The sequence below is a fragment of the Panthera tigris genome, chromosome A1 (assembly GCF_018350195.1).
Source record: "Panthera tigris isolate Pti1 chromosome A1, P.tigris_Pti1_mat1.1, whole genome shotgun sequence".
NCBI classification, from domain to species: domain Eukaryota; kingdom Metazoa; phylum Chordata; class Mammalia; order Carnivora; family Felidae; genus Panthera; species Panthera tigris.
In genome coordinates this window covers 132,416,811-132,441,612 of record NC_056660.1, presented here as the reverse complement: position 1 = coordinate 132,441,612, position 24,802 = coordinate 132,416,811, and the positions used below count along the sequence as shown (strand labels likewise).

General features: G+C 36.0%; 1 protein-coding gene across 11 annotated transcripts in view; it reads right to left on the bottom strand.

Moving 5' to 3' along the window:
* Nucleotides 1–24,802, bottom strand: part of ERBIN (erbb2 interacting protein) — a 127,627-nt gene that overhangs the window by 19,073 nt on the left and 83,752 nt on the right. For all 11 annotated transcript variants that reach the window (XM_042987664.1, XM_042987668.1, XM_042987677.1 and 8 more), the window contains exons 15-19: nucleotides 18,725–18,824; nucleotides 10,708–10,829; nucleotides 9,912–10,085; nucleotides 8,335–8,520; nucleotides 1,019–1,133 (exon numbers count right to left, since the gene is read on the bottom strand). In XM_042987664.1, the coding sequence (XP_042843598.1) occupies nucleotides 1,019–1,133; nucleotides 8,335–8,520; nucleotides 9,912–10,085; nucleotides 10,708–10,829; nucleotides 18,725–18,824 (697 nt within the window). The remainder of the gene's footprint in view (nucleotides 1–1,018; nucleotides 1,134–8,334; nucleotides 8,521–9,911; nucleotides 10,086–10,707; nucleotides 10,830–18,724; nucleotides 18,825–24,802) is intronic.

Here is a 24,802-nt window from a genome sequence, read left to right as displayed (position 1 = left end):
TATATATAGACACAGAAATAGGAGATTGTATGAATTAAAAATATTTTTTTTGTTCCAAAAGGAGCACAGTTCAATTAGTCTGAATTTGTGTTTACAGTTGGCAGTAATAGTACATAGGGCTCAGGATCTTCAATTTTAAGGTATTTGGGTGCTGGGTTTTTAATTTTTAAAATATCGTTAAACAAGATGGCAGGTAAGTTCTTTCCTAGACATATTCCTCTTCTTCTACCTCGTTGTGACAGTTAGAAATATGTAAAATATTTAGCATAGTAATAAGCAGCAACTAGTAAGTACTCAAATATCACTACCACTATTATCATGAAACCTAAACTATCTAAGGGCCAGCTGGATAGTAAGTTTCATTAATGCCATAAAGGCAAAGGCTGGATAAATACTTGGTAAAGATACTACAGACCAGTTCAGGCACTTATGGGGAGGAGTGAGACAAGGATGAAAGGAAAGGATAGATACCCTTCAAACTCCCTTTCATTTCTAAGAAGGGCCTGAGATTCTATGTTATGTGAAAAATGGCTATGGTGTGAGAATGGTTTAAAAAAGAGTTCTAGGACAGAAAAATAACAATAAGCAGCTATTCTACATCAGATACAGTGCTAGATCTGAGTACAATGAATAATCTAGTACATCTGATACTCGTAAAGTCCTTCATCAGCCTCAGTGTATGTCAAGTCAGGTAACTTCATATGGATAAAATTAAGTAGCTCAAGGATTACATGGCAAGTAAGTGGCAGAAATGGAATCATAATCCAGTTTTGTGTGCCTGTGAAGCCCATGACCTTATAAGTAAACATGTATGAGGGAAGAGAAAAAAAATCTAACAATATTCTTCTTTAAAAACTAGGAAGATTAGGAACAGAACTTTTAAAAAAGCATGTTTTAAAAATTGTTTCTAAAAAGTGTTTTAAGTAACATAATGATATTTAGTGAAATTTATTTCAAAAAAATTTATAAATTTGATAAATCCAGCCCATTTCTATTCCTAGCACTTTCAATATCTAACCTTTTTTGTTATTACTAAGAGCTACAACTTTTGGCTGGTTAATAGAGCTTTCAATTAACGGTGGTCGCATCTCTGCCATTTTCATCTCTTCATCAGATGAAAGTTCTTCAGATTCCTAATGTAAAGAAAAAAGAAAGAAAATATTTAAACAAATTTTGGTTTCTTTAAATGAATACATATTAACTCATAAGAACTTCAAAGAGAAAATAATATTTAGAACATGGATGAAACTTTTTTATGGTAATATTGACTAAAACTAGTATATGATTTAAATTTTTCAAGATATGGCAATAAAACTATGGTAATTATTAACAATATGTCGAATGGCTATGGGATAAAATTCCGTGGTAGGCCTTAATTCAAGTGTATTAATGATTACTATGTGCTGTTACTATGTCAAGTGCTACAAATACAAAAATGAATAAAACATAATCCCTGTCTTAGAAAAACTTGTTTAGCGAAGGTGCTCCAAAAAAAGTCCCTTCCGAATTCTCAAATTTATTCTAAAATTATCAGGTTCCAAGGAATCAGAAGGACTGAGGTATTCTTCTATTAAAATGAATTCATGGCAATTTTTGCCCAATTTGAAGACAGAATTTTTTATTAATCTCCATGAATTTTTCTCTAATATTTGGCAACTATCCCAGACTATCTGCCACTGAGTGCTACTAAGTGAAAGGGGGTGCAGGGGAGGGAGGAGGACCTGGTAGTGAACAAACATTTATACAAATATTTTAACAATGCGCATACTCTCTATATAAAAACAAATCTTTTGCACGTTAAATTATTCATAGTTAAGGATGAAAATAAATAAAAATTCTTAAAAACTGTTCTGTTAAAAGTACTAAGACTTTTAGGTACTCACAAGTGACATAATAAAGACATGGACCAGGGTCAGCAAACTATTTCAGTAAAAATGCCAGATCATAAATATGTTACACTTCAAGGGCCCTAAAGGTCTCTTCAACTACCCAACTCTGTCACTGTAGCACAACTTTGCCACAGACAACATGTAAACAAATGACTGTGGTTTTGTGCCAGAAAAACTGAATTTCACCTAATTTTTCACATGTTGTGAAATATTCTTTTGATTTTTATTCAACCCTTTAACAACATAAAAGCTGTTCTTAGCTTGCAAGCCATATAAAAGACAGGCAGTGGGCCAGATATAGGCCACAGGCCATACATAGTTTGCCAAATCCCATTTGTAGGACTGTACTACAATGGAAAGAGACTTCTAATTAGAATAGCCAGACAAAGTAAAAGTGGAAGTAAGAGAAGTGAAGGGTGAGGTAAGACAGGAATGACTTCTGAACAGAGGAAAGCATGGAAATAAGAGAAGGTATGTAAAGCATGTCAACTCCATGTAGTTGGAGCTCAGATAACTGGCAGGAGACAGAAAAGTCAGGTTGGACTGAGTAGGAAATTATGTGTTGGTCATTATTGGACGTTGCCAAACCAGGAACTCGTAACATGAGATTATCTTTTAAAATGGTAACTCTGGGGGCACCTGGGTGGCTCAGCCAGTTGGGCGTCTGACTTCGGCTCAAGTCATGATCCCACAGTTCGTGGGTTCAAGCCCTGTGTCAGGTTTGGGCTCTGTGCTGACAGCTCAGAACCTGGAGCCTGTGTTGGATTCTGTCTCCCTCTCTCTGCCCCTCCCCCACTCATGCTCTATCTCTCAAAAATATATAAACATTTAAAAAATACATAAATAAAATGGTAACTCTGGTATTAAGAATATATGGGAAGAGAAAGAAACCGGCAGAAAGGGATCTAGCTATCCTAACAGTCCTAATGAAAAAACTTGATCTGTCCTTAGCCAATGGCAGTGATGACAGCTGATAAAGAAATAAAGAATTTGAAAGAAATTTTGGCACTAACAGGACTTAATGATAAAATGAATGCAAAAAACGAGAGAGCAAAAGAAAGAAGGGCAAATGGTCTGTCCTAATCTTTGACATGTGCAGTACTTTCAACTGCTGAGCAGACTTCCTTCTTCATGAATTATAGACACCTGGGTGTCTGGGAGCTGTAGCCTCCTAGATGTCCTCCTACCTTTCTGTCTTTTGTGCTCAAATCAATGAATCCTCCTGCAGTTAGCATTTATTTTTGCCTTTCTTACTCTTTCCCCTTGGATATTGCATTTTCTTCAACGATTATGTGTAATGTAGATAATTTGATTTATAATCCCGTTTTCGTTTCTCTTCTAAGCTAAAGATACCTGTTAAGTGTTCAAATTCCACATATCCAAAAACAAACTAGACCTTCTAAGCCTGTTTGTTCTTTTAACACCCCACTTCAGTTGATGGCATCATCATCCATTCAAACATGGTTATGTGACTGTCCCCTCTGCCCCATTCCTTACAGTCAGGAATATTTCCATACTAAATCTCTTACATTTGGACAACTAAGTTCCAGTCCACATTGTCTACTATTATTATTCAAAAAGCCTTCAAACTTGGGAGAATTCAGTAGCTGTTGCCAGATAACCCTAATACATAGATCACAAGTAATGCTCTGCTAAAAGGCCTTCATGACTCCTCAAACACTATACAACAATTCATAGCATGGCTTTCAAGAGCCTCATCATCAGGACCCAATCTACTGTACTAATTTTTTTCATTCTACCACCCTGATATGCTCAGCTAGATGAAACATGTTCTTTTCTATATTTCTCAAACACCACTCTTATGCTACCATTATTCCTTTCATACTTTATTCAGTTCTCCTATTTCTGTTAGATGAACTATTCCAAGGTATAGGTTAAATACTTCCTTCACCCTAAAGCATTCTTGGTTGTTCCTAGCCAGAAAGTATCTCTTTTCTAAATTTATGTAGCACTTAATATTTTTATTACTTAGTATTTTTCTTATACACTCAGCATTGTCTAACCCTAATTATATTCTATATACCCATTTATCCATTCTGCCACCAAAGCTCCAAACACAATGCCTTACACACAGAATTATACTAAATGAAGTATTAAGTACACTGGGACAAACCTTATAACCTTTACACAGACTTTGTTATATTAGGTTCAATGTATATAATAAGTGTACTGAAAGATGTGATCCATTCAAAATACATTTACAAACCATGAAGTTTCTTTCTTGTAGTAAATACTAGCTCAAAGGATAACCCTGAAGACAGATGTGCTTTGAATGCATTTAAATTTTCAGGAATAAAGAGGCTATTATAAACCCACAGTATCACTATTTGTATATTATTCTCCAACAGAACTTTCTATAATGACAGAAATGCTCTATCTGTGCAGTTCAACTTGGTAAACACTAACTAGCTAGACATGTGGCTATTGACCACTTAAAATGTAGGCTAGTAAAACTAAGAAGCAAAGTTCTTTATTTACTTAAATAGCCACTTACAACTAGCGGATACATAGTGGACAATGTAGCTATAAATCAAAAACCCTCCAGAATTTTATTTTGTAAAGTTAGAGCTTTACTGTTTTACATGACTTCCACCAGCGTATGAGGGGAATGCAAACAAACAAAAGGTGTGGCCGCTTATGAAAAACTGGCAGTTTCTCACATGGGTAAACACAGAGTAACCATACGATTCAACAATTCTACTCTTAGGCATATGTCTAACAAAAAAGAAAATATATACCGACACAAAAATTTGTACACAAATATTCACAATAGCTTTATGCACTATTGCCAAAATGTGGAAATAACCAAAATATCCATTGTTAACAATTACAATGGAGTATTACTGACATAAAAGTGAACTGATACATAAAAAAATGAACCAATACAATAAAACAGTATTGATACATGTTATAATATGGATATCTAAAATACTAAGTTAAAGAAAAGTTACAAAAGACCAGCTATCATATGATTACATCATTAATATAAAATGCCAACAACAGCCAAATCTACAGAGGCAGATAAAGTAGATAAGATGTCTAGGACTCAGGGGTACAGAGAAGTTGTGGGGAAATGGCTAAGAAGTATTGGATTTCTTTCTGGGATAACAAATGTTCCACAAGTAATGTAGTGAAGGATGGACAACTTCTAGTATACCAATAGTCACTGAATAGTACCCTGTATTTAAATCGGTGAATTATATAGTATGTGAGTTATACCTCAATAAAGCTGTTAAAAAAAAAAGTCACAGCTTTTATTGATCCACCAGAAGACTCTTTAAAGTCTCAGACTCCACCAAAAAACTAGAACTGATAAATGAATTCAGAAAGCCACAGGATATGAAATCAATATACAGAAATCCATTGCATTTCTATACACTAAAAATGAAGTAGAAAGAGAAATTAAGAAAATAATCCCATTTACAATTGCTCCAAAAATAATAAAATACCTAAGAATAAACTTAACCAAGGAGGTTAACTCTAAAAACTGCAAAACACTGATGAAAGAAATTGAAGATGACACAAACAAATGGAAAGATATTCCATGCTCATGGATTGGAAGGACAAATATTGTTAAAATGTCCATGGTACCCAAAGCAGTCTGTAGATTTAATGTAATCAATATCAAAATACTAATAGCAGTTTATAAAGAACTAGAACAAATAATCCTAAAATTTGTATGGAACCCTCAAAGACCCCAAAGTAGCCAAAGCAATCTTGAAAAAGAAGAATGGGGGCACCTGGCTGACTCAGGTGATAGAGCATGTGACTCCTGATCTCAGGGTTGGGAATTCAAGCCCCACGCTGGGCATGGGACCTACTTAAAACAAAGCAAACAAAATAAAATAAAGAAGAACAAAATTGGAAGTAGAATAATCCCATAATTCAAGATATACCACAAAGCTGCAGTAATCAAAACAGTATGATATTGGCACAAAAACAGAAACATAGATCAACGGAAGAGAAAAGAACCCAGCAATAAACCCAGTCATATAGTCAATTAATCCTCAACAAAGCAAGAAAGAATATCCAATGGGAAAAAGAATGTCTCTTGAACAAATGGTGTTGGGAAAAGTAGACTTCAACATGCAAAACAATGACACTGGATCACTTCCTTAAACCATACACAGAAATAAACTCAAAATGGATTAAGGACCTAAATGTGAGAAATCCTAGGAGAGAACAAAGGCAGTAATTTCTCTGAGATTGGCCATAGCAACATTTTTCTAGATAATGTCTTTGGAGGCAAGAGAAACAAAAGCAAAAATAAACCATTAGGACTACATCAAAATAAAAAGCTTCTGCAAAGCAAATAATAAAACTAAAAGACAACCTACTGAATGAAAGAAGATATTTGCAAATGAACATCTGATAAACGGTTAGTATCCAAAATATATAAAAATGTACACAACTCAACACCAAAAAACCCCCAAATAATCCGATTAAAAAATGGGCAGAGGGGCGCCTGGGTGGCTCAGTCAGTTAAGCGTGTGACTTTGGCTCAGGTTATGATCTTGTGGTTCATGAGTTCAAGCCCTGCATCGGGCTCTGTGCTGACAATTGAGAGCCTGGAACCTGCTTAGGATTCTGTGTCTCCCTTTCTCTCTGTTCATCCCCTACTCGTACTCTGTCTCTCTCTCTCCCAAAGATAAATAAACATTAAAAAAAAAAAACATAAAAAAAAATAGGCAGACAACATTAAAAGACATTTCTCCAAAGAGGTCATACAGATGGCCAACAGACACATGAAAAGATGCTCAATATCACTCTTCATCAGGGAAATGCAAATCAAAACCACAATGGAGTATCACCACACCTGTCAGAATGGCTAAAATCAAAAGCAAGAAACAAGTATTGGTGAGGATGGGGAGAAAAAGGAACCCTCTTGCACTGCTGTTGGGAATGCAAACTGATACGGTCACTGTGGAGAACAATATGGAAGTTCCCCCCAAAATTAAAAATAGAATTACTATATGATCCCGTAATTTCACTACTGGGTATTTACCCAAAGACTATGAGAACACTAATTTGAAAAGATATATACACCCCTATGTTTTTGGCATTATTTATAAAAGCCAAAATATGGAAGTAGCCCAAGTGTCTGTAGATAGATGAATGGATAAAGAAGTAGATATACACACAACAGAATATTAGAAAAAAGAAAGAGATCTTGCTATTTGCAACAACATGGATGGACCTAGAGAGTATTAATTTTAAGTGAAATAAGTCAGAGAAAGACAAATATCATATGACTTCACTCATAAATGGAATTTAAGACACAGAACAAAGGAAAAAAAAGAAACAAATTGAGAATCAGACTCTCAACTACAGAGAACAAACTGATGGTTACCAGAAGGGAGGTCAAAGGAGGGATGGGTGAAATAGGTGATGGGGATTAAGGAGAGCACTTGTTATAATGAGCACCAGATAGTGTATGGAAGTGTTGAATCACCATATTGTACACTTTATTTTTTTATATTAGTCTCTTTCATCTTAAAAAAATTTTTTTTAATCTTTATTTATTTTTGAGAGAGAGAGAGAGAGAGAGAGAGAGAGAGAGACAGAGTGAGAGGAGGGGAGGAACAGAGAGAGAGGGAGACACAGAATCCAAAGCAGGCTCCAGGCTCCAAGCTGTCAGGCACAGAGCCCGATGTGGGGCTCGAACCCACGAATCGTGAGATCATGATTTGAGCCTAAGTCTGACGCCTGACTAAGCCATCCAGGCGCCCCTCTTTTATCTTTTTAAAATATTCATTTGAGAGAGAGAGTGCAAGCAGGGGAGGGTTAGAGAGAGAGAGAGGGAGAGAGAGAGAATCCCAAGCAGACTTTATGCTGCAGCACAGAGCCCGATGTGAGGCTTGAACACATGAAGTGTGAGATCATAACCTGAGTCGAAATTAAGAGTCGGACGCTCAACTGACTAAGCCACACAGGTGCCCCGGGTCCCTTTTATTTAAAAAAAATTTTTTTTTGATATTGTACACCTTTAGCTAATATAACACTGTATGCTAACTATACTGAAATTTTAAAAATCGCAGACATTCAAGAAAAAAAATGCTTCACAATTAAGCAATGATAAATGCTTAACGAGTGAAATAATTTAAATACACCAATGGTAACCTTTTCATTGTTAAGTTTCATTGTTAAGCAACTGCTATTATGTTTTTAACGAATTAGAATAGAACCACCAGGATCTAATTTACATAGTAAACATCTGAGTGCAATGCAGGTAGAAAATTTTAAGTTCAAAGTAATAAATGAGAGATACTATAGCACACATCATGAGATTTCTTTATGGCAAATGAGTTAGCATATTTTGTTTTCAGTATCAGTTTTCTTCTATCTTTAGTTAGCAACAATGAAATACTAAATTCTTACAGTTGTTAACAACTAATTGTTCCAGAGAATAATCACAAAGCCATACCTCAAAAACATCATCATGATTAACAATATGCTTCAAGTTCTCAGAAGCTTTCGTGTTTGCAGTCACTGGTAGACTTCCAGGGCTAATCTCAGCTTCAGATTCACTGGTCTTCTGTGGAGAGTTTCCTATCATATACTTTTCTCTTTCATCAGCTTTGATTCTCACTGGAGTGGTACTTTCTGAAGTCTAAGTAAAAGAAAAGATAAAGAATTCATATTCCTTAAAGCTTTGTATCTATTTTTTTACTACAGTTCAGATTAGAATTTAAAAGTAGGAGCTCCTGGCTGGCTAAGTAGGAAGAGAGTGTGACTCTTGATCTTGGGGTTGTGGGTGTGAGATGCACAGTGGGCGTAGAGATTATTAAAAAAATAAATATTTTAACATCTTCCTATTCTGAATAAATCAAGGAAACTTTAAACATGGAAATCTGCAGCACTTACAGATAAATGTGCATTTGGGGAGCAGGGGGTCCCCAAAGTTTCATGAACCACATTAAACTCTACAATTTAGCTGAGGCTACATTTCATCTCAAAGGCTGCAAAGCTGGTGTTCATGAGTGAGTCATTTAGCTCAGCAAGGTCAAAATCAAGATGGTTAGATTGTTTTCTGCTGAATGTAGAATATATAGCAACTCTAGTGATGTGGGAAAACTTTTGTTTCTGTGATATAATGTGGGAAAGAAAAGCCCATTAAAGGAACACACACTTTAAGGATTTGTCTAGGTTTCTGAAACATCCCAAGGAGAGTACCATGGTCTGTCATAGCAATTACATTTAAAATTAGAATTGGGTAGGGTGGGTCAATGTTCTCAGGGGAAAAACAGTATTTCCATAACAATAAATTTAAGGATATTCGTTATCTTATTTTTATTCAGACAAGATTTTTTAAAAGTTATGTTGATGCTATCCTGCCCATCTGGAAAGCCTATAACCATACTGAAGTGGTAAGAATAGCAATTAGAGTTTGCTAATTATTCCAGCTCTTACTTCAAATAGCCGGGAACAGCCTAAATCTGGGAGGACATTATAGCGTATACAAAAAGAATCATTATATAAATTATTAAAGTTTTAAAGTGCTTGAAGTAAGTTTTAGTCAATACTTTTATTTTTAATTTTTCAGTTTACTTACTTATTTTGAAAGAGAAAAAGAGAGAGGGAGAGAGAGAATGAGAGCAGGGGAGAGGCAGAGAGAGAGAGGGAGGGAGAGAATCCCAAGTAGGCTCTGTGTTGTCAGTGTAGAGCCCGACGTGGGGTTCAATCCCATGATCTGAGATGACGACCCTGAGCTGAAATCAAGAGTCGGCCGCTCGACTGAATGAACCACCCAGATGCCCCTAGTCAATTTCTTTAAAATGAGTTTTCTGGGGTGCCTGGGTGGCTCAGTTGGTCGAGGGTCAGACTCTTGGTTTCAAGTCAGGTCATGATCCTGGGGTCGTGGGATCAAGCCCCATGTCAGGCTCCGTACTGAGCGTGGAGCCTGTTGAAGATTCTTTCTCCCTCCTTCTTCCCCTCTCCCCTGCTCCTGTTCTATCTCTAAAAACAAATTAAAAAAAAAAAATTTAAAATGAGTTTTCTAACCTTCACACCCACATCATTATTTACAACTTGCTGATCTTCATGTGGTTTCAAATCTTTTCCAGAATCTTCATAAGTCTCTTCATCTTTTAATCTATGTACAATGGTTTGAACAGTTTTGACCATATTCTTAAGCTCATCTGGGTATGGTGTTGGATATCTCTTTAAATTTCCCTCCTAGGGAAATAAAATAAATTAAATTTGAAATATGGATAAATATTTTAACATCAACCTCAAAATTTAATCTACAATGCAACTTAATTACATTGGTTATCTGGCTCCTGGGGTAGCTTTAAAAACAGAGGATAGGCCATTGAAAGCATTTTAGACACAATAAAAGCATGGTTTTATCAATAGTAAAAGAATTTATAGTTACAGATTTAACTAATGTTTTGAAACTTTTTTTTTAGCAGACTTAAATATATTCCATTTTAAGATTTATGGTGTGGATATTGCCAATACCATCGCTAGGCTTTCAAACAGTTGTTTTCTGGTATTTACCCAGACACATATAAACCTCCTACAATTATATACATCTTATATGCCAAGAACCAAGTACTTCCAAAGTCAGCCTAATGTCATTTTCTGGGATTCAGCTAGTTTACATAAGGTAAAAATAATTACATTCATGAGTAACTTGGAAATGTATTATTCACTACTTGTCACTGCCACACTCTCAACCTCATAAAGAAAAAATTGTTCAAAACAGAATTCTTTATCTCTAGAATATAAGTAAATAATAAATCATTAAAAAAAGGGAAGAGGGAAAAACAATCAGGTTTTTCTCTTCAGGACTCACCCGGGGAGGTGCTTCCCTTTCATCTTTGTCTTCATCACAATCAAATGCCACTTGAGCGCGCTGTTTCCTCTGTTCCTCCCACAATGAAGGATTAAAACTTTCATTATCTGATATGAACATAACTAGAGGAAAACAAACAAAAAACAAAAACAAAATCCACTATATTTTACAGTATTATGAAAAGCTACTACTTGTTTATAACTTTCTTTAGGAATGACATTCATTAAGTTAAGACTGGTCAACGCCACCAGCATTAAATGCTACATTAAGAAGTAGGCTGTGATTCTAGTATTTCTTTACAATATTCATCATGTATCTTTTCTTCCTTAAAGGTAATGTGTCTTGTTACCAGAAGGGTTCCTGATAAGAATCTAACAATTACAACGGGGTAGAAAGGTGACTGTGTGCAGTTTCCTACAAAAAAGAGCATGGTAACAGTGTTCACTTCAGCAATACATATACCACATGGTAATATATAAATTATTTCATCCAAGTTTTTGCATTCAGAATAATCTTCCCAATTCCAATATTGTTCATTATGTATGGGGGAAAGGAAGGTGAAGACAAAGTGAGTTATTTTGAGTTAAAAAGATTACCCTGAAGCCTTGTAATTACATCCTTGCATTAAACATTATACTTTATATAGCTTTACTTAAGTAAAGTGCTTACAAGATATTTTCTATATCAAAATGCAAGGAAAATTAAAAATCTAATATAAGCTCAACACTATATATCCTCCTATGCAACATACAATTAAAGGTAAAGATTTAACAGCTGTTACAGTTTTTCAATTAGGCAACTAAGACAGATCTAAGGCTTAAAAATTAATCCATTTGTCTATTATATATCACCATACAGAAGTTTGTGCAATACAAGATCAAATCACAAATTGTTTTCTGCCAATTAAAAGAAAATGACTATACCTACTCAAAAGGAATTAAAAGCACCTAAAATTAGCGAACAGAAAAAAATGAAATTCCTGGAATACCCATATATGGTCAGTTTGAACACTTATGCAAAAGTAGCATAAACACCGTTAATTTTTAGTCCTTATTTTGGGCTTCTTACCATACTTTAATTTCATATCCAAACTAAATACCACAAAACCAAATATGAACAATTGGAATCGAGTTTTTGTCTTCAGCTTTTCCTTGTTTTCATCACCTGGTTCGAGAATTTTTTCTTTAATTACTTTGTGGCATTGCTTAACAGCTAATGAATCAGAAAGTTAGTTTTTGTTTGTTTGTGGAATGTGATTCAAATTCCTAGGAATATCTATAGATTTCTGTTGTAGACTTGGGAAGGTAAGCCAACCCAAGCAGTCTGCAACAACCTACTTCCAGGCAGCAATTTTAATCACCAGCCTAGGCCAGAAATCCCTTAACTGTTTTTACATCATGCCAAAGTAATCTTACGCTAGAACTTTTTCAGAACCTTAAGTAACTTCCACCATGCCTTTCATTCTTGCCAACTTCTGGTCACTTACACTTTCTACCCTTTAGTATAAATCTCACATCTTTTGAGATTCAGGGTATCAGGTGATACTATCACTTTCTCTGTATTTTAGACTCTGTATTTTAGCCACTAAGACTGATCACCCTGGCATATTCATGGAAGATTCTAGTGTTTGCCTACAGTCTTTCTCTCCACTTAAAACCTGCCAATATCCTGAATGATAACAATGTGTGAAGACCACCCCCCTCCCCACTTCAACACTACAATTTCATAGTTCCTCAATTTCCTCATTCCAATATCCACCTGCATTTCACCAATGTGATTCCTAACCATGGTCACACTCAAGACCTAGGCTTCTGTAACTCTTCCTCCTCCTTGACCACTACACACTTGTCCTTTCAAATCACTCACTTCACTATTATTGTTCATAAACTTTGAGTTCCTTATTCTCATTTCTTACTCTCCCTGTAAAATCACTCTAGGTTTTACTTTCTTTTCTATCCAGCTTAGATTTCATGATATATTATTTTAACCACTCTCACATTTCTTGCCCCTTTTCCTTAGGTAATACCTATGCAACAAAACCCATAATGTGTTACTTCAATCATCTTCTTTGTTTTGGACTGCTGACTGCAGAGAAGAGTGACATCACCTTGTTGTTTAGAACCATTACATACTCATGGTATCCCCTCATCTTTGCTCCATCTTCAGCGCCGCCCAGGAATCCTATTTATTTCTAGTTGGTCTTTTCTCCCACTATAAGTCACTTACCTCAAAGGTCCTTCCCTCAACCTCTAGAGGCAATTTTTTCTTTGAGATCAGTGAGTAAAGAAAAGCAATCAAAAGCCTCAAACTGATAAATGCCCCCACACCTGCAACAACCTGCTTCCCCCAGCTACAAACTGTTATATGGATGCATACTTCCCATTCAACAATGATTCCTCTAAGTAGGCCCAAAATACCAGGCCTTCTCTTTCAAATTCACCCATCATTATCCCCCCTCTACAACATGAGCTTCTTTTTTTTTTTTTTAAGATTTTATTTTTAAGTAATCTGTACACCCATTATGAAGCTTGAACTCACAACCCTGAGATCAAGAGTTGTGTGCTCTACCAACTGAGCCAGCCAGGTGCCCCAGAACACGAGCTTCTTGAAAGCATGGATTTTTCTTTTTAAATATTCAGATTTAACACACTGCTTAGATCTAACACAGGTGTTCAATAAAAATTGAATGAATTTGGGGCACCTGGGTGGCTCAGTCGGTTGAGCGTCCGACTTCAGCTCAGGTCATGATCTCACAGCTCGTGAGTTCGAGTCCCGCATCGGGCTCTGTGCTCACAGTTCAGAGCCTGAAGCTTGCCTGGGATTCTGTTTCTCCCTCTCTCTCTGCCCCTAACCCACTCACATTCTGTCTCTGTCTCTCTCAAAAATAAATAAACATTAAAAAAAATTGAATGAATTAAATGTGAACAAAGCATCTATTCCTCTTAAAGTATATAAAACTCCAAGTCAAGAACACTGTGTTTTCTGACTTGTTTATTTCTTTGAGGCAAAGTCATAAAGGAAAAAGCTTTTCCTGCATTTGAAAAGAAATCCACCCAGTTGGCCATGTCAATGTAGTTTCTGATTTGGTATTGTAAGTGCAGTATGTTACAGTGCTATATGGAAATACTTTAAGAACACGTAAACTCTACGAGGACTTAAACATTCTAAGTTTATCTCAGACCTGTCCTTTTAAGACTCTTCCATTCTAAAACACATCTCTCAAATCAAAAATTCAAAGTGGCAAGATTTTATTTTGCTACTTCTACTCTTTGTATCAGAAATAAATTTCTTAACTGAACTATGACCTCTTTTAAAAAGAAACAGTAAGAGGATAAATTGAAATGACAGAAATGAGAGAAGGCCAGGTAAATCTGAATCATGAAAACAGAAGACAATAAGAGAAATCAAAGCATGAGTACACCCATGACTAGAACAGTTCTAAGCAGCAGTCACCAAACTTCTGTTAAGTGGTCAGATAATAAATATGGTTAGCTTTGTGAGCCCAGAGACCAATGTGAAGACACTATGGTAGGTGCTTAGGAAAGAAATCAAATTTCCACAAGATTTCTAACAAATTTAAGATATATGTACTAATAACTGAGTACCATTATGGTATTATAGTTCTACCAATGAGAAGACTGAAGGTCTCGCTGTTAGGAGTAACATTTTGCTTAACTGGTGCTGGCTATCATCAAACTGATGCAAAGAGTCACCTGTAAAAACTATTCTTACCTTGTGGGCCACACAAAAACAGGTAGCAGGCCAGACATGGCCCATGGGCCACAGTGTGTCAATCACTCTGACTGGAACAAAAAGTGTTATGACAAAAGATATTTATCTGGTTGTTCCCTGGAAGGGGGTCTTCAACAATATCTCACATTATGTATTTAATACTTTAGTTCATTATTCAAATAAAAAGATATAAGCTGTTGAGTAGTTTTATTCATTGTTGGAATCATGTTTGGTTATTTGAGTGTGCGTTAAAATGAAAGCAAAATAAAACATTCTCAGGTCTCTATATGGCAGTGACAAAAGCAAAGAGGGAAAGCACTAATACCACATGAATATAATAATATCAAAGATTAAATATGTCCTTTACAGACTTGGTTTCTTCACAAAGGAAAAAATAATTTTGTTGAGAATCTTCCTTCAGAATAATATCTGTATTTGATTTTTAATAATTACCAGTTTTTATTATTTTTCTAAAGTAAAAGTAGCAAATGAGAATAAAAACAAATTTTCCCAATGTGTTGTTCCTATCGTTTAAGACAGGGACAGAAAGCTATTAAGCTTTTTTTTTAACCGTTTATTCATTTTTTGATAGAGACAGAGAGTGAGTGGGGGAGGGGCAGAGAGAGAGGGAGACAGAATCTGAAGCAAGCTCCAGGCTCTGAATTGACAGCACAGAGCCCGATGCGGGGCTTGAACTCTCACGGACCATGAGATCATGACCTAAGCTGAAGTCGCTTAATCAACTGAGCCACCCAGGTGCCCCCAGGGACAGAAAGCTATTAAATCTGGCCCACTTACTGTTTTTGTATGGTCTACAACCTAACAATAGTTTAAAATTTTTTAAATACTGGGGGGAAAAAACCCAAAACATAAAAAAATTTTTCATAATACGTGAAAATTACATGAAATCTAAATTTCTCTGTCCATAAATAAAATCTTATTAGAACACACCTATGCTCATTTGTTTACATATTGTCTGTGACTGTTTTTTGCACTAAACAGGCAGCATCAAGCAGCTATCACAGAAACCTATGGTCTATGAAGCCTATATTTATTAAATTGTCCTTTACTTAAATAATTTGCTGCCCCATCAACAGGAAGGACATTAATGTCTCTTCTTACACTAAGAATTTATTCTTCCTTTTCCTCACAAATATTTTAAGTATTTACATTCTATCTTCCCACATAAAAGAACAACTATTAGAATATATTATGTCTGGCTGGCAGTAATACTATTTATAGTGATACTCACTCTTACTAATTTCTAATATCCAGAAATCAACTTCAGAGATAAAATTGGAAATTGAGACATGAATTCCAGTGACTATGGCAAACGAAGAAAAAAACACCTACTGATGTATCCAAACATTCACTATAATTCCCCACAATGCAAAATCGGGCATAAGCCAGAGTTACTGGTATATCTATTTTGAATTTTTTAATTTCTTTCTTTTTTTTTTTTTTACTTTTTTTTGGTAATCTCTATGCCCAATGTGGAGCCTAAATTCACAACCCTGAGATCAAGAGTTGCATGCTCTACTGACTAAGCCAGCCAGGTGTCCTTGAACTTAACTTCTTTAAAAAAAAAGAATTTTTTTAAAACATTTATTTATTTTTGAGAAAGACAGAGCGTGAGCGGGGGGGGGGCAGAGAGAGAGGGGGCACAGAATCTGAAGCAGGCTCCAAGCTCTGAGCTGTCAGCCACAGACCCCAATGTGGGCTCAAACCCATGAACCATGAGATCACGACCAGAGCTGAAATCAGACACTTGAACTGACTGAGACATCCAGGTGCCCCTGAACTCATTAACTTCTAATGTACATATAGAGTACTTGCATAAAATAATACTTCACCATCGAATGCCTAAAATTAAATATACTATTATTTTATTATGGATACATGTTTCCAAATTATATTGCTAAATATGGAAATTAGGGGTTGATTTAAATATATGGAAGAGAGCTTGTGCTTACAAACCTATTCTCTAAGCATTATAGATTCCCAATGAAGTAAACTATTCACATCTAACATCTCACAAGTCTTAACTTTTAATTCAATTCAAAAGCTAAATAGTTTTGCTTTACCCAAATAAACCTCATTTAATATTCCCATGAAATAACTTATCAAAGCAAGTCTTTTATTCCTTCCTGCAAAGAACAAGAAATAATGAACATAGATAAATGAGTTCTCCAATTATTTATCACTAATAATGGAAATTGAATGATTTTACTTTTTAATCTATTTAAGTATTTCTTAACTGTTTGCTAAACCTGCCAAAACAATGTAAGAATAATAATAACCAATGTGATTCTGCCATAGTGCTAACTAAGCACTTTACATTCAGTGCTTCTCATCTGTACAAAAACCCTGCAAAACTGATACTATTATCATTATTTCAAGGTAAGGAAACTGAAGCTCCAGAATTTATTTAACTTGCCTCTGGTATATTTATAAATTAAAATTAATGATCAATTTAGATTTTTTCTTCAGTGTTTTTATGTATTAAGAGTTAATTTCTAAATAACTTTGAGCCATAAATATTTTCACTGGTGTCAGAAAAATATACATATAAAAATATTCTTTAAAAAAATTTTTTTTAATGTTTATTTATTTTTGAGAGAGAGAGAGACAGAGCGTGAGGGAGGAGCAGAGTGAAAGGGAGACACAGAATCCAAAGCCCAGTCCAGGCTCTGAGCTGTCAGCACAGAGCCTGGTGCGGGGCTCGAACCCATGAACCGTGAGATCATGACCTGAGCCAAAGTTGGACATTTAACTGACTGAGCCACCCAGGCGCCCCATAAAAATTATATTAGTAAGTGTAACATAATATATACTTTACACACATGATGAGGGACCAGAAGGCAAACTGAGTGCAAAGTTTGCTTTGTACAAGTTTGCTTTTCAAAGGGGTGCCCAAGCTAGCACCCCTCCCCATCCCCAGGTGTATGGGTGATATTTCTTAGACACTCCTAGGTGCTCAAGAACAAAGGAAAGGGGTTTAAGTGCTTGCCATGGTGATGTGGGAAAACTAAGGCAAATGAAAAATTAAATTCCCTTAATACCTACAGCCCACTGACAAGTCCATGAAACAGGCAGACTGACCTTCATCTACGAGCTCAGCTGCCTCAATGATGAGACTTTGCTAGGGGCAAGAGGGAATCCTGGCCTAACAATATCCTGACCCCTGAGATCCTTTGAGTCTCCTTAAACACTTAAAAATTCCTTTGCAAACCTCCTTTGTCTTCAGCCCCCAAGTATACGTTGGCAATAATACTCCAAGCATATGGTCCCTGATATACATTTGAAGGGTCTCATGACTACGGTTTTACTAAATGTAAATGACGTTTTCCTGACACCTAGCCCCTAGAGGTCCTCAAACCTTGTTTCCAAAATTCCTTAGAGACTGCCACTGTCCCTAACCCCCACCAACCTGAGGGTATATAATCAGTCACTCCTCACAACCCCAGTGCAGCTTTTCTGTCCATGGGTCCTGTCTCCATGCTTTAATAAAATCACCTTTTTACACCAAAGATGTCTTTAAGAATTCTTTCTTGGCCATCAGCTCTGAACTCTACCACCACCCCAAAACAACATGTATTGGAACCAATCTGCTCCTTAGTCTAAAAGGCTTTCATACCAAAACTGTTGAAAAACATGTATGGTCAATAGAAAAGGGTATGTTCCCCTTTCTAGGCAAAACCTAAGAACTTAGAAACAACACTTTATGCAGAATTCTACATATTATCCTTATCTGGTATGTAGACCCAAAGATAGTATTTAGTCTACAACAAAACAAGTGAACAAAACAGTTCCTGGTTCAACAGTCCTAATTACATTTAACATGCATTCCTGACATTTAGCAAAGAATAGAGAGATCTATAACAAATGAAGTTGACTGTTTAATTTCAAGAAATCATTTAAGGAAGCATATGGCCTACATGTACCTCCAAATTCAACTACCTATAGCCCTGACATACTTATTTTCTCATTTTCAGAGAGACTACATGAGCTAGGGAGAGAAGCAGAGGGAGAGGGCTGGGGGGGCGGGGGGAAGGGAGGGGGAGGGGGCGAGGGACAGAGAGAGAGAGAGAGAGAGAGAGAGAGAGAGAGAGAGACAGACAGACACCGAGACCCCCCAAGCAGGCTCCAGCCTCAGCACAAAGCCCAACCTGGGGCTCAACCCCACAACCCCGGGATCATGACCTGAGCCGAAATCAACAGTCAGGCGTTCACTAGACTGAGCCACCCAGGTGCCCCAAAAGAAAAGAGATTTTTAAACTCCTACCATCCTCAGTCCTTGGCTGCTGAGGGAACATGTAGTTAGTAAGCACCATTTTCTGGGTCTCTGAATCAGTCTCTTTTTGAAGAGGTATCAGGGGTTTGGACTAGGGAAAGAAAATAAATGTTTAACTTTTAATAATCCTAAAGCAAATACATATCCAGCAATTCCTCTGAATAAGTACTCACCATTTTTTTCTATGAAGTATCAATGTGTAGATTACAAAAACAAGCTTATATATACATAGTAACACTTTAAGCAATGATTTGAAACCTTATAAAAATCTACAAAATATCATTTAGTTTTAGTATAAAACAAAACTCACACTGAATTGCAATTATCACTGATTGTCAATACAATTTTAAAAGATCTCATATACTAAGTGTATCCACAGTCCAGTAATTACTTATCACAGTGATTTAATAAAGCTATAAAACAAGCTTTTGGATTTTATGTTATTGTGCCTCCTTTACATTATCTTTCCCCCTTTGGGAAGAGGCTTTTATAGAAATGGTTTAGAAGGTTTAGAATAGTTACCCACAGTTAATTCTAGCTGAAAAAAGAGTACTTATAACAAACATTAAGTTGTAACCTGGTTCTTTCTTCTCCCATGTCTCCTATCTCCAGTAATGATACCACAAATTTACTTACTCAATGGTGGAACTATAAAACTTTTTTTTGGACATTTTTTAAAACTTCTCTCCTAATTGGTTATGAAGTGTTTTCAAATTATTCTTAATATAACTAATAACTTTGGCCAGTCTATTAACCTAAAATCCTATCAATCCATGCCCTGGCTGACTCCAGACAGGCAGGAAACTACCCAATCTCTCCCTCACGTGCCAACCTATCAATTAATTCTTTAGACTGACTCTTGTGAAAACCTTGCAGCTAGCTAATGTATCCTGTGATCTTACTCCCATTCAAACATTTCCTCCATGGCCCTCAACTTGTTCCACAATAAACAAATTGCCCTGCATCTCAAACATCTTCACTGAAAACTTTCCTTGACCTCCTCAGATAACAGATATGGCAGATCTATTCCTTCCCTAGGACAGTACTTCCCTGTACTCTTCTCAAAAATAGGGTTATTCTCTCAAAGATCATAAACCCTACGTCAGGAGGTAGGTAAATTTAGCGCTTACAAATGCTGTGAGATCATCACTCTTCTCTCTTCAAGTATAAATACCTGTTCTTTTGAGGGACATTAAATTCTGCCTCTACCATTCTGAACTCTGCCTCTGCCATTCTACATCCTTTCCTAATATCCACTGATCTCCTGGTTAGTGCTGGAACCAGATAGTAGGATCACTTGAGTTGCAGTGTGGTTCAGAATGAAATTAGGGTGGTTTGAGATTGGAGGTGGTGGCAACACTGGAGGCAGAGATCTATTTCATATCTCAGTAGTCCAAGTCAACAAGAGTAAGATGAAGATGAGAACCATAGATAATTTACAAATTTTTAGCAGCCACATGTTTCTAAAAAGCAAAAATGAGTTAAATTTTGATAATACATTAAATTTAACATATCTTCTATGTTCAAAATAGAATTCTGTATATGATCAAAAATTGTTAATGTGGTATTTTATTTTCTTTGTTTATATGAAATATACAAAATCCAGAATATATTTTACACTTAGAGCACATCTCAATTTGGACCAGACATATGACACTGGTGCCTACTGTACTGGAGATGATACACTATATTTAAGATGATTATATTTAAGGGAAGTGAAAGGAGGGATAAAGCAAAGCAGAAAAACACCTGAGATATATAAGAGTTAAGACTAAATAGACTTCGGTGATTAACAGTAGTTAAGAGTTATACTCCCAAGTCTGTCTCTAGCAAGTACTTTTTACTAATCTAGGGAACCCAGGAAAAGAAAAAGATTGGGAGCAGAGGATAGCACATTCACTTTTAGACTGGTTGAATTTGAGACATCTGGGTGGCAATGTTAAGTAGAAAATGAGTGTACAGTAAAGGAAAGAGAACTGAGAGCTGAGGATACTGTTAGGAATAACGGCATATAGATAGTAATTGCATCTTTCCTAGAGTTAAGTATATGGAAAGAAACTCAAGATGAGTCTTGAGTACCATATGGGGCACCAATATCTAAGACTGGCAGAAGAAAAATTCCTGAAAAGGAAACAGAGGAGCGGTCAAGCACAAGGACAAGCAGTAGAGGATGGTAACAGAGACACCACGTCTGCTCTCTCTCCACTGTTTCCACAAAATTTGCTAGTCAAGCTCACCAAAATTGACACTCCCTTGAACTTTCAACTTGATCACCATAATTCTTTCTTTTATTTGCTTTCTTTTTGTACCTCACCAGACCTCATTATAAATACTTTCGTGCCAATTACGAGGACCACCTTGTTGCATTGTCTTTCTCTTTACACCTGGCTTGGCAAAGCTGCAACCCAGAATCGTTCCAACCGTGTGCTTTCTCTATATTACCCAATGAGCAAATTAATCTAACTACAGATCTGTGGTAACCAACTTCAACAGGGATTCTCAATGGTGCCTAAAAATCCTTCTATGTTTCCTAAATTATATTCTGAATTATATTCTGAAGATACTATTTTCTCAAAGATTTTTTTTTAAAGAACAAAAATAGGATATAAAATCTGCTTGGAACCTGCTACATTCTAAGAATTTCAACATATACATTAGCTCTGCCTCTCACAAACTTCAGACCAGGCTGCTTTCAAAAGGACAAGAATCCCTGCCACAGTTTTAAATTCTGTCGGTTACACACCAGTTATCCAACTTCTTCTCATATCCTTAATCTAATTCTCCACAGTCTCCTCGCAACAACCTATAAAAATGCTTAAAGAATTCCTTCTTATGTGCCTCTAGCTACCAATTTCTTTATGTTCCACCCCTCTCCTTTCTTATCCAACCTTTTTAAAAGCTTAATCAACTATTGTATGGTGCAATTTTCTCATTTACTTATTCTTTAAATTGTGTCAATCAGGTTTTTGATGTACACCTCTAAAATTACATTAGCTATAGTCAAAATAAGTTGGCATGTTATACCCAACTTGCGTATTTTCCAGACTTCATTTGAATTGACACCTCAATAGCATTTATCCCCTTACAGCTTCTTCCCTTAAGCTATCTGCTTCATCCTTAACTTGAATCCACTATCATATAGTTTTTCTTCTACCTCTATGGCCACTCTAAGCTTATTAATCCATCTGCCACTTAAACGTTAGTATTGCTTGGGATTCATCCATCCTGAACATTTAAATAAATAAATTCATAGAATTTATTCTATGTGGATAAAAAAAGTCCCGCACTTATGGTCTGTCTTTCTCACTCTCAAAAATAAATAAACATTAAAAATATTTATTATTTTTTTAAATGTTTAGTTTATTTTTGAGGAAGAGAGAGACAGAGTGTGAGCCAGGGGAGTGGACAGACAGAGAGGGAGACACAGAATCTGAAGCAGGCTCCAGGCTCTGAGCTGTCAGCACAGAGCCCGATGCGGGGCTCAAACTCACAAACCGTGAGATCATGACCGGAGCCAAAGTCGTATGCTTAACCGACAGAACCACCCAGGCGCCCCTAAAAATTTTTTTTAAAGAAACAAACAAAATCTATAATGATCCTGGGAAAAAGGAAATCATGCCTTCAGGAACAATTCTGAGAAATCCAAGGAGGTTAGAAATTAAAAGAATGGGGAAACCAACAGCAGAGAAACGACAGTCTAAAACAGTCGAGGCGGCAGGGGGAAGAAGGGGGGCAGAGAATCATGGCCACTAGAACTGTCCTCAACATGCCTATCCAAAAAATAAACATGCCTGACTGGAACTTAATATCCTCCCATAAACATTTTTCTTTCTGTTGCAGTTCCTCATCTTGGTAATTTTATCGATTTCCATCTTGTCACTTCAGCCACATCTCTGAAGCTCATCTTTGCTTTTACTGCCTTTCTTCTCACACACATGCATTTTTCACATACTCCAATGATGTGACCTTTTAAGTTATGCCCTAAATATACCAGCTCTTCTTTGGCCCCACTGTCATTATCTTACTTCAAGCCAACATTTTCTATTGCCTTGAGTATGGCAATAGAAACGCCCTCCAACCAGTCTCTCCTGCCTTCACACTTGGTATCACCATTCCTAGTTAAATCCACCTTTCACAACGCAGCCCAAAAAACATTCCAAAATATCAATCTGATCTTACTACTTGCTTGCTTATATGTTATAATGGTTCACCATCAACTACAGTAGGGTTGACATGTATCACAGGATCACTTCTTCCTCTTAAACTGACGGCATATATGAATAATTGATTAGGACTATGATGACCAAACACCCAGTTTGCCTGAGACATTCACATTTTACACATGCAGTTTTGACACAATTATTGTAAAGCCCCTTTTCGATAACATGGACAATAAATTACAGAGACACCCTAATCACGGCAATTTTCCACAGAGCCTGAATAAGACTTCCAAATCCTTAAAACAATCTTTCAGAAGTCACTCATAATTTATCAGAGTTAACATGCAAGATTAAAAAAAAACATCTATTTACCATTCTTGAAATACAACGCAAGTTCCTCTTGAAATATAAGATCTTCCATGACCTGTTTATCTCTTTGGCCTCATTTGCTACTCTTCCATCTCAAAGGTTATGCTCTAGTCACAATGAACCACTTGTACAGTTACCTAGTACACTAGACTTCTTCATCAAAAAGTGCTCAGGTTTATAATATTCCTTCTAACCAGAATATTCTTCCCCTTTCTTTGTTTAAATCCTGTGATTATTTTGAGAATTAGTCATTGCAGGAATCTCCTCCTCTGGAAAACCTGCCTTTACACCCCCAAGTTAAACTCTTTTTTGAACCTGAAGCCCAGTCCTACCAAGGTGCTACATGGTCAGTGAAATATTCAAGAGCAATTTATTCTGATAATTCATAATCAGACTACTTTTACATACCTTCTCCCCTATAATTTGTACTTCCACAGCAAAATGACTACTTCATATTGTAAGGGAGGTAATATGGCTTACACAGGATGCTTCATGATTTATTACTTTACTATTCTGTCAAACTTTGAGAAAAACACAAAACCCCTCATCACTACAATTTTTATTTTTTATAAGTAATTAACAGACGGGGAACAAGGAGACGATAATGAGAGAACATTGCAAATATGAAAAACTGTCTTAGATACCAGATAATTTCACTAAAATGAGTTGTCTAACATACCTTGCTGGTATTCATTACCTAAAATAGCGCTATTATACTAAAAAAGTCTCAAGAGTCCTCAAGACCAGGAGCCATGTCTCATTTATACTATAACTAACTGGCATAAGCCAGAGCCCAGCAATGTTCTGTGAATCCAGATGCAAAATTTCATAACATTTCACATTAAATACTCAATTAAGAGGGATTAGAAATAGGAGTTCTACATATACATGAACTGACACATTTAATGATGATGAAGTAATCACTGTGTTTAAGCTGTAATAGAAGCAAAGGTATCATCATTTTAGTATTTCCTACCCTAACTTGTAGAACAAGTAAATACTACAATCTGATTCTGAAGCACGGATTGACAATTTAAGGCTTTTAGTTCAGTAATGAGAGGTAAGAAAAGAGATCTTGGTTAAGAAGTTTGCAGAATCTTGAAATATAGCCAAGTGGGTTTCTTTACTCTAGTAACATGTAAGAGTTGTTAATATAATCCAAAAGAAGGATATAACACAGTCTCCTGAGCAAATTCAACTATGGAACTTAAGAATATCTTATGAGACTCATGTATCCAAACCTTGGGAAAATATACAGATAGATTATTATAAGGTATTGCTCAAAGTCAAATGCTAAGCATTAATTTATTAAAAGGGTTCTCTGCCTTGCTAAAACAAAACAAAACAAAACAAAACAAAACAGTAACACATAGCTGAGAATAGATACGGAAAAAAGATTTCCTCATACTTACAGATAGTAAGTTAACCCTTATTTTGTTTAGGACCTACAATCTATTATTTTGGTGACATTATACAGGAGATTTCTTATCATTTAAAGTACAACGTTTCTAACAATCTACACTGCGAATCCTAAGACATT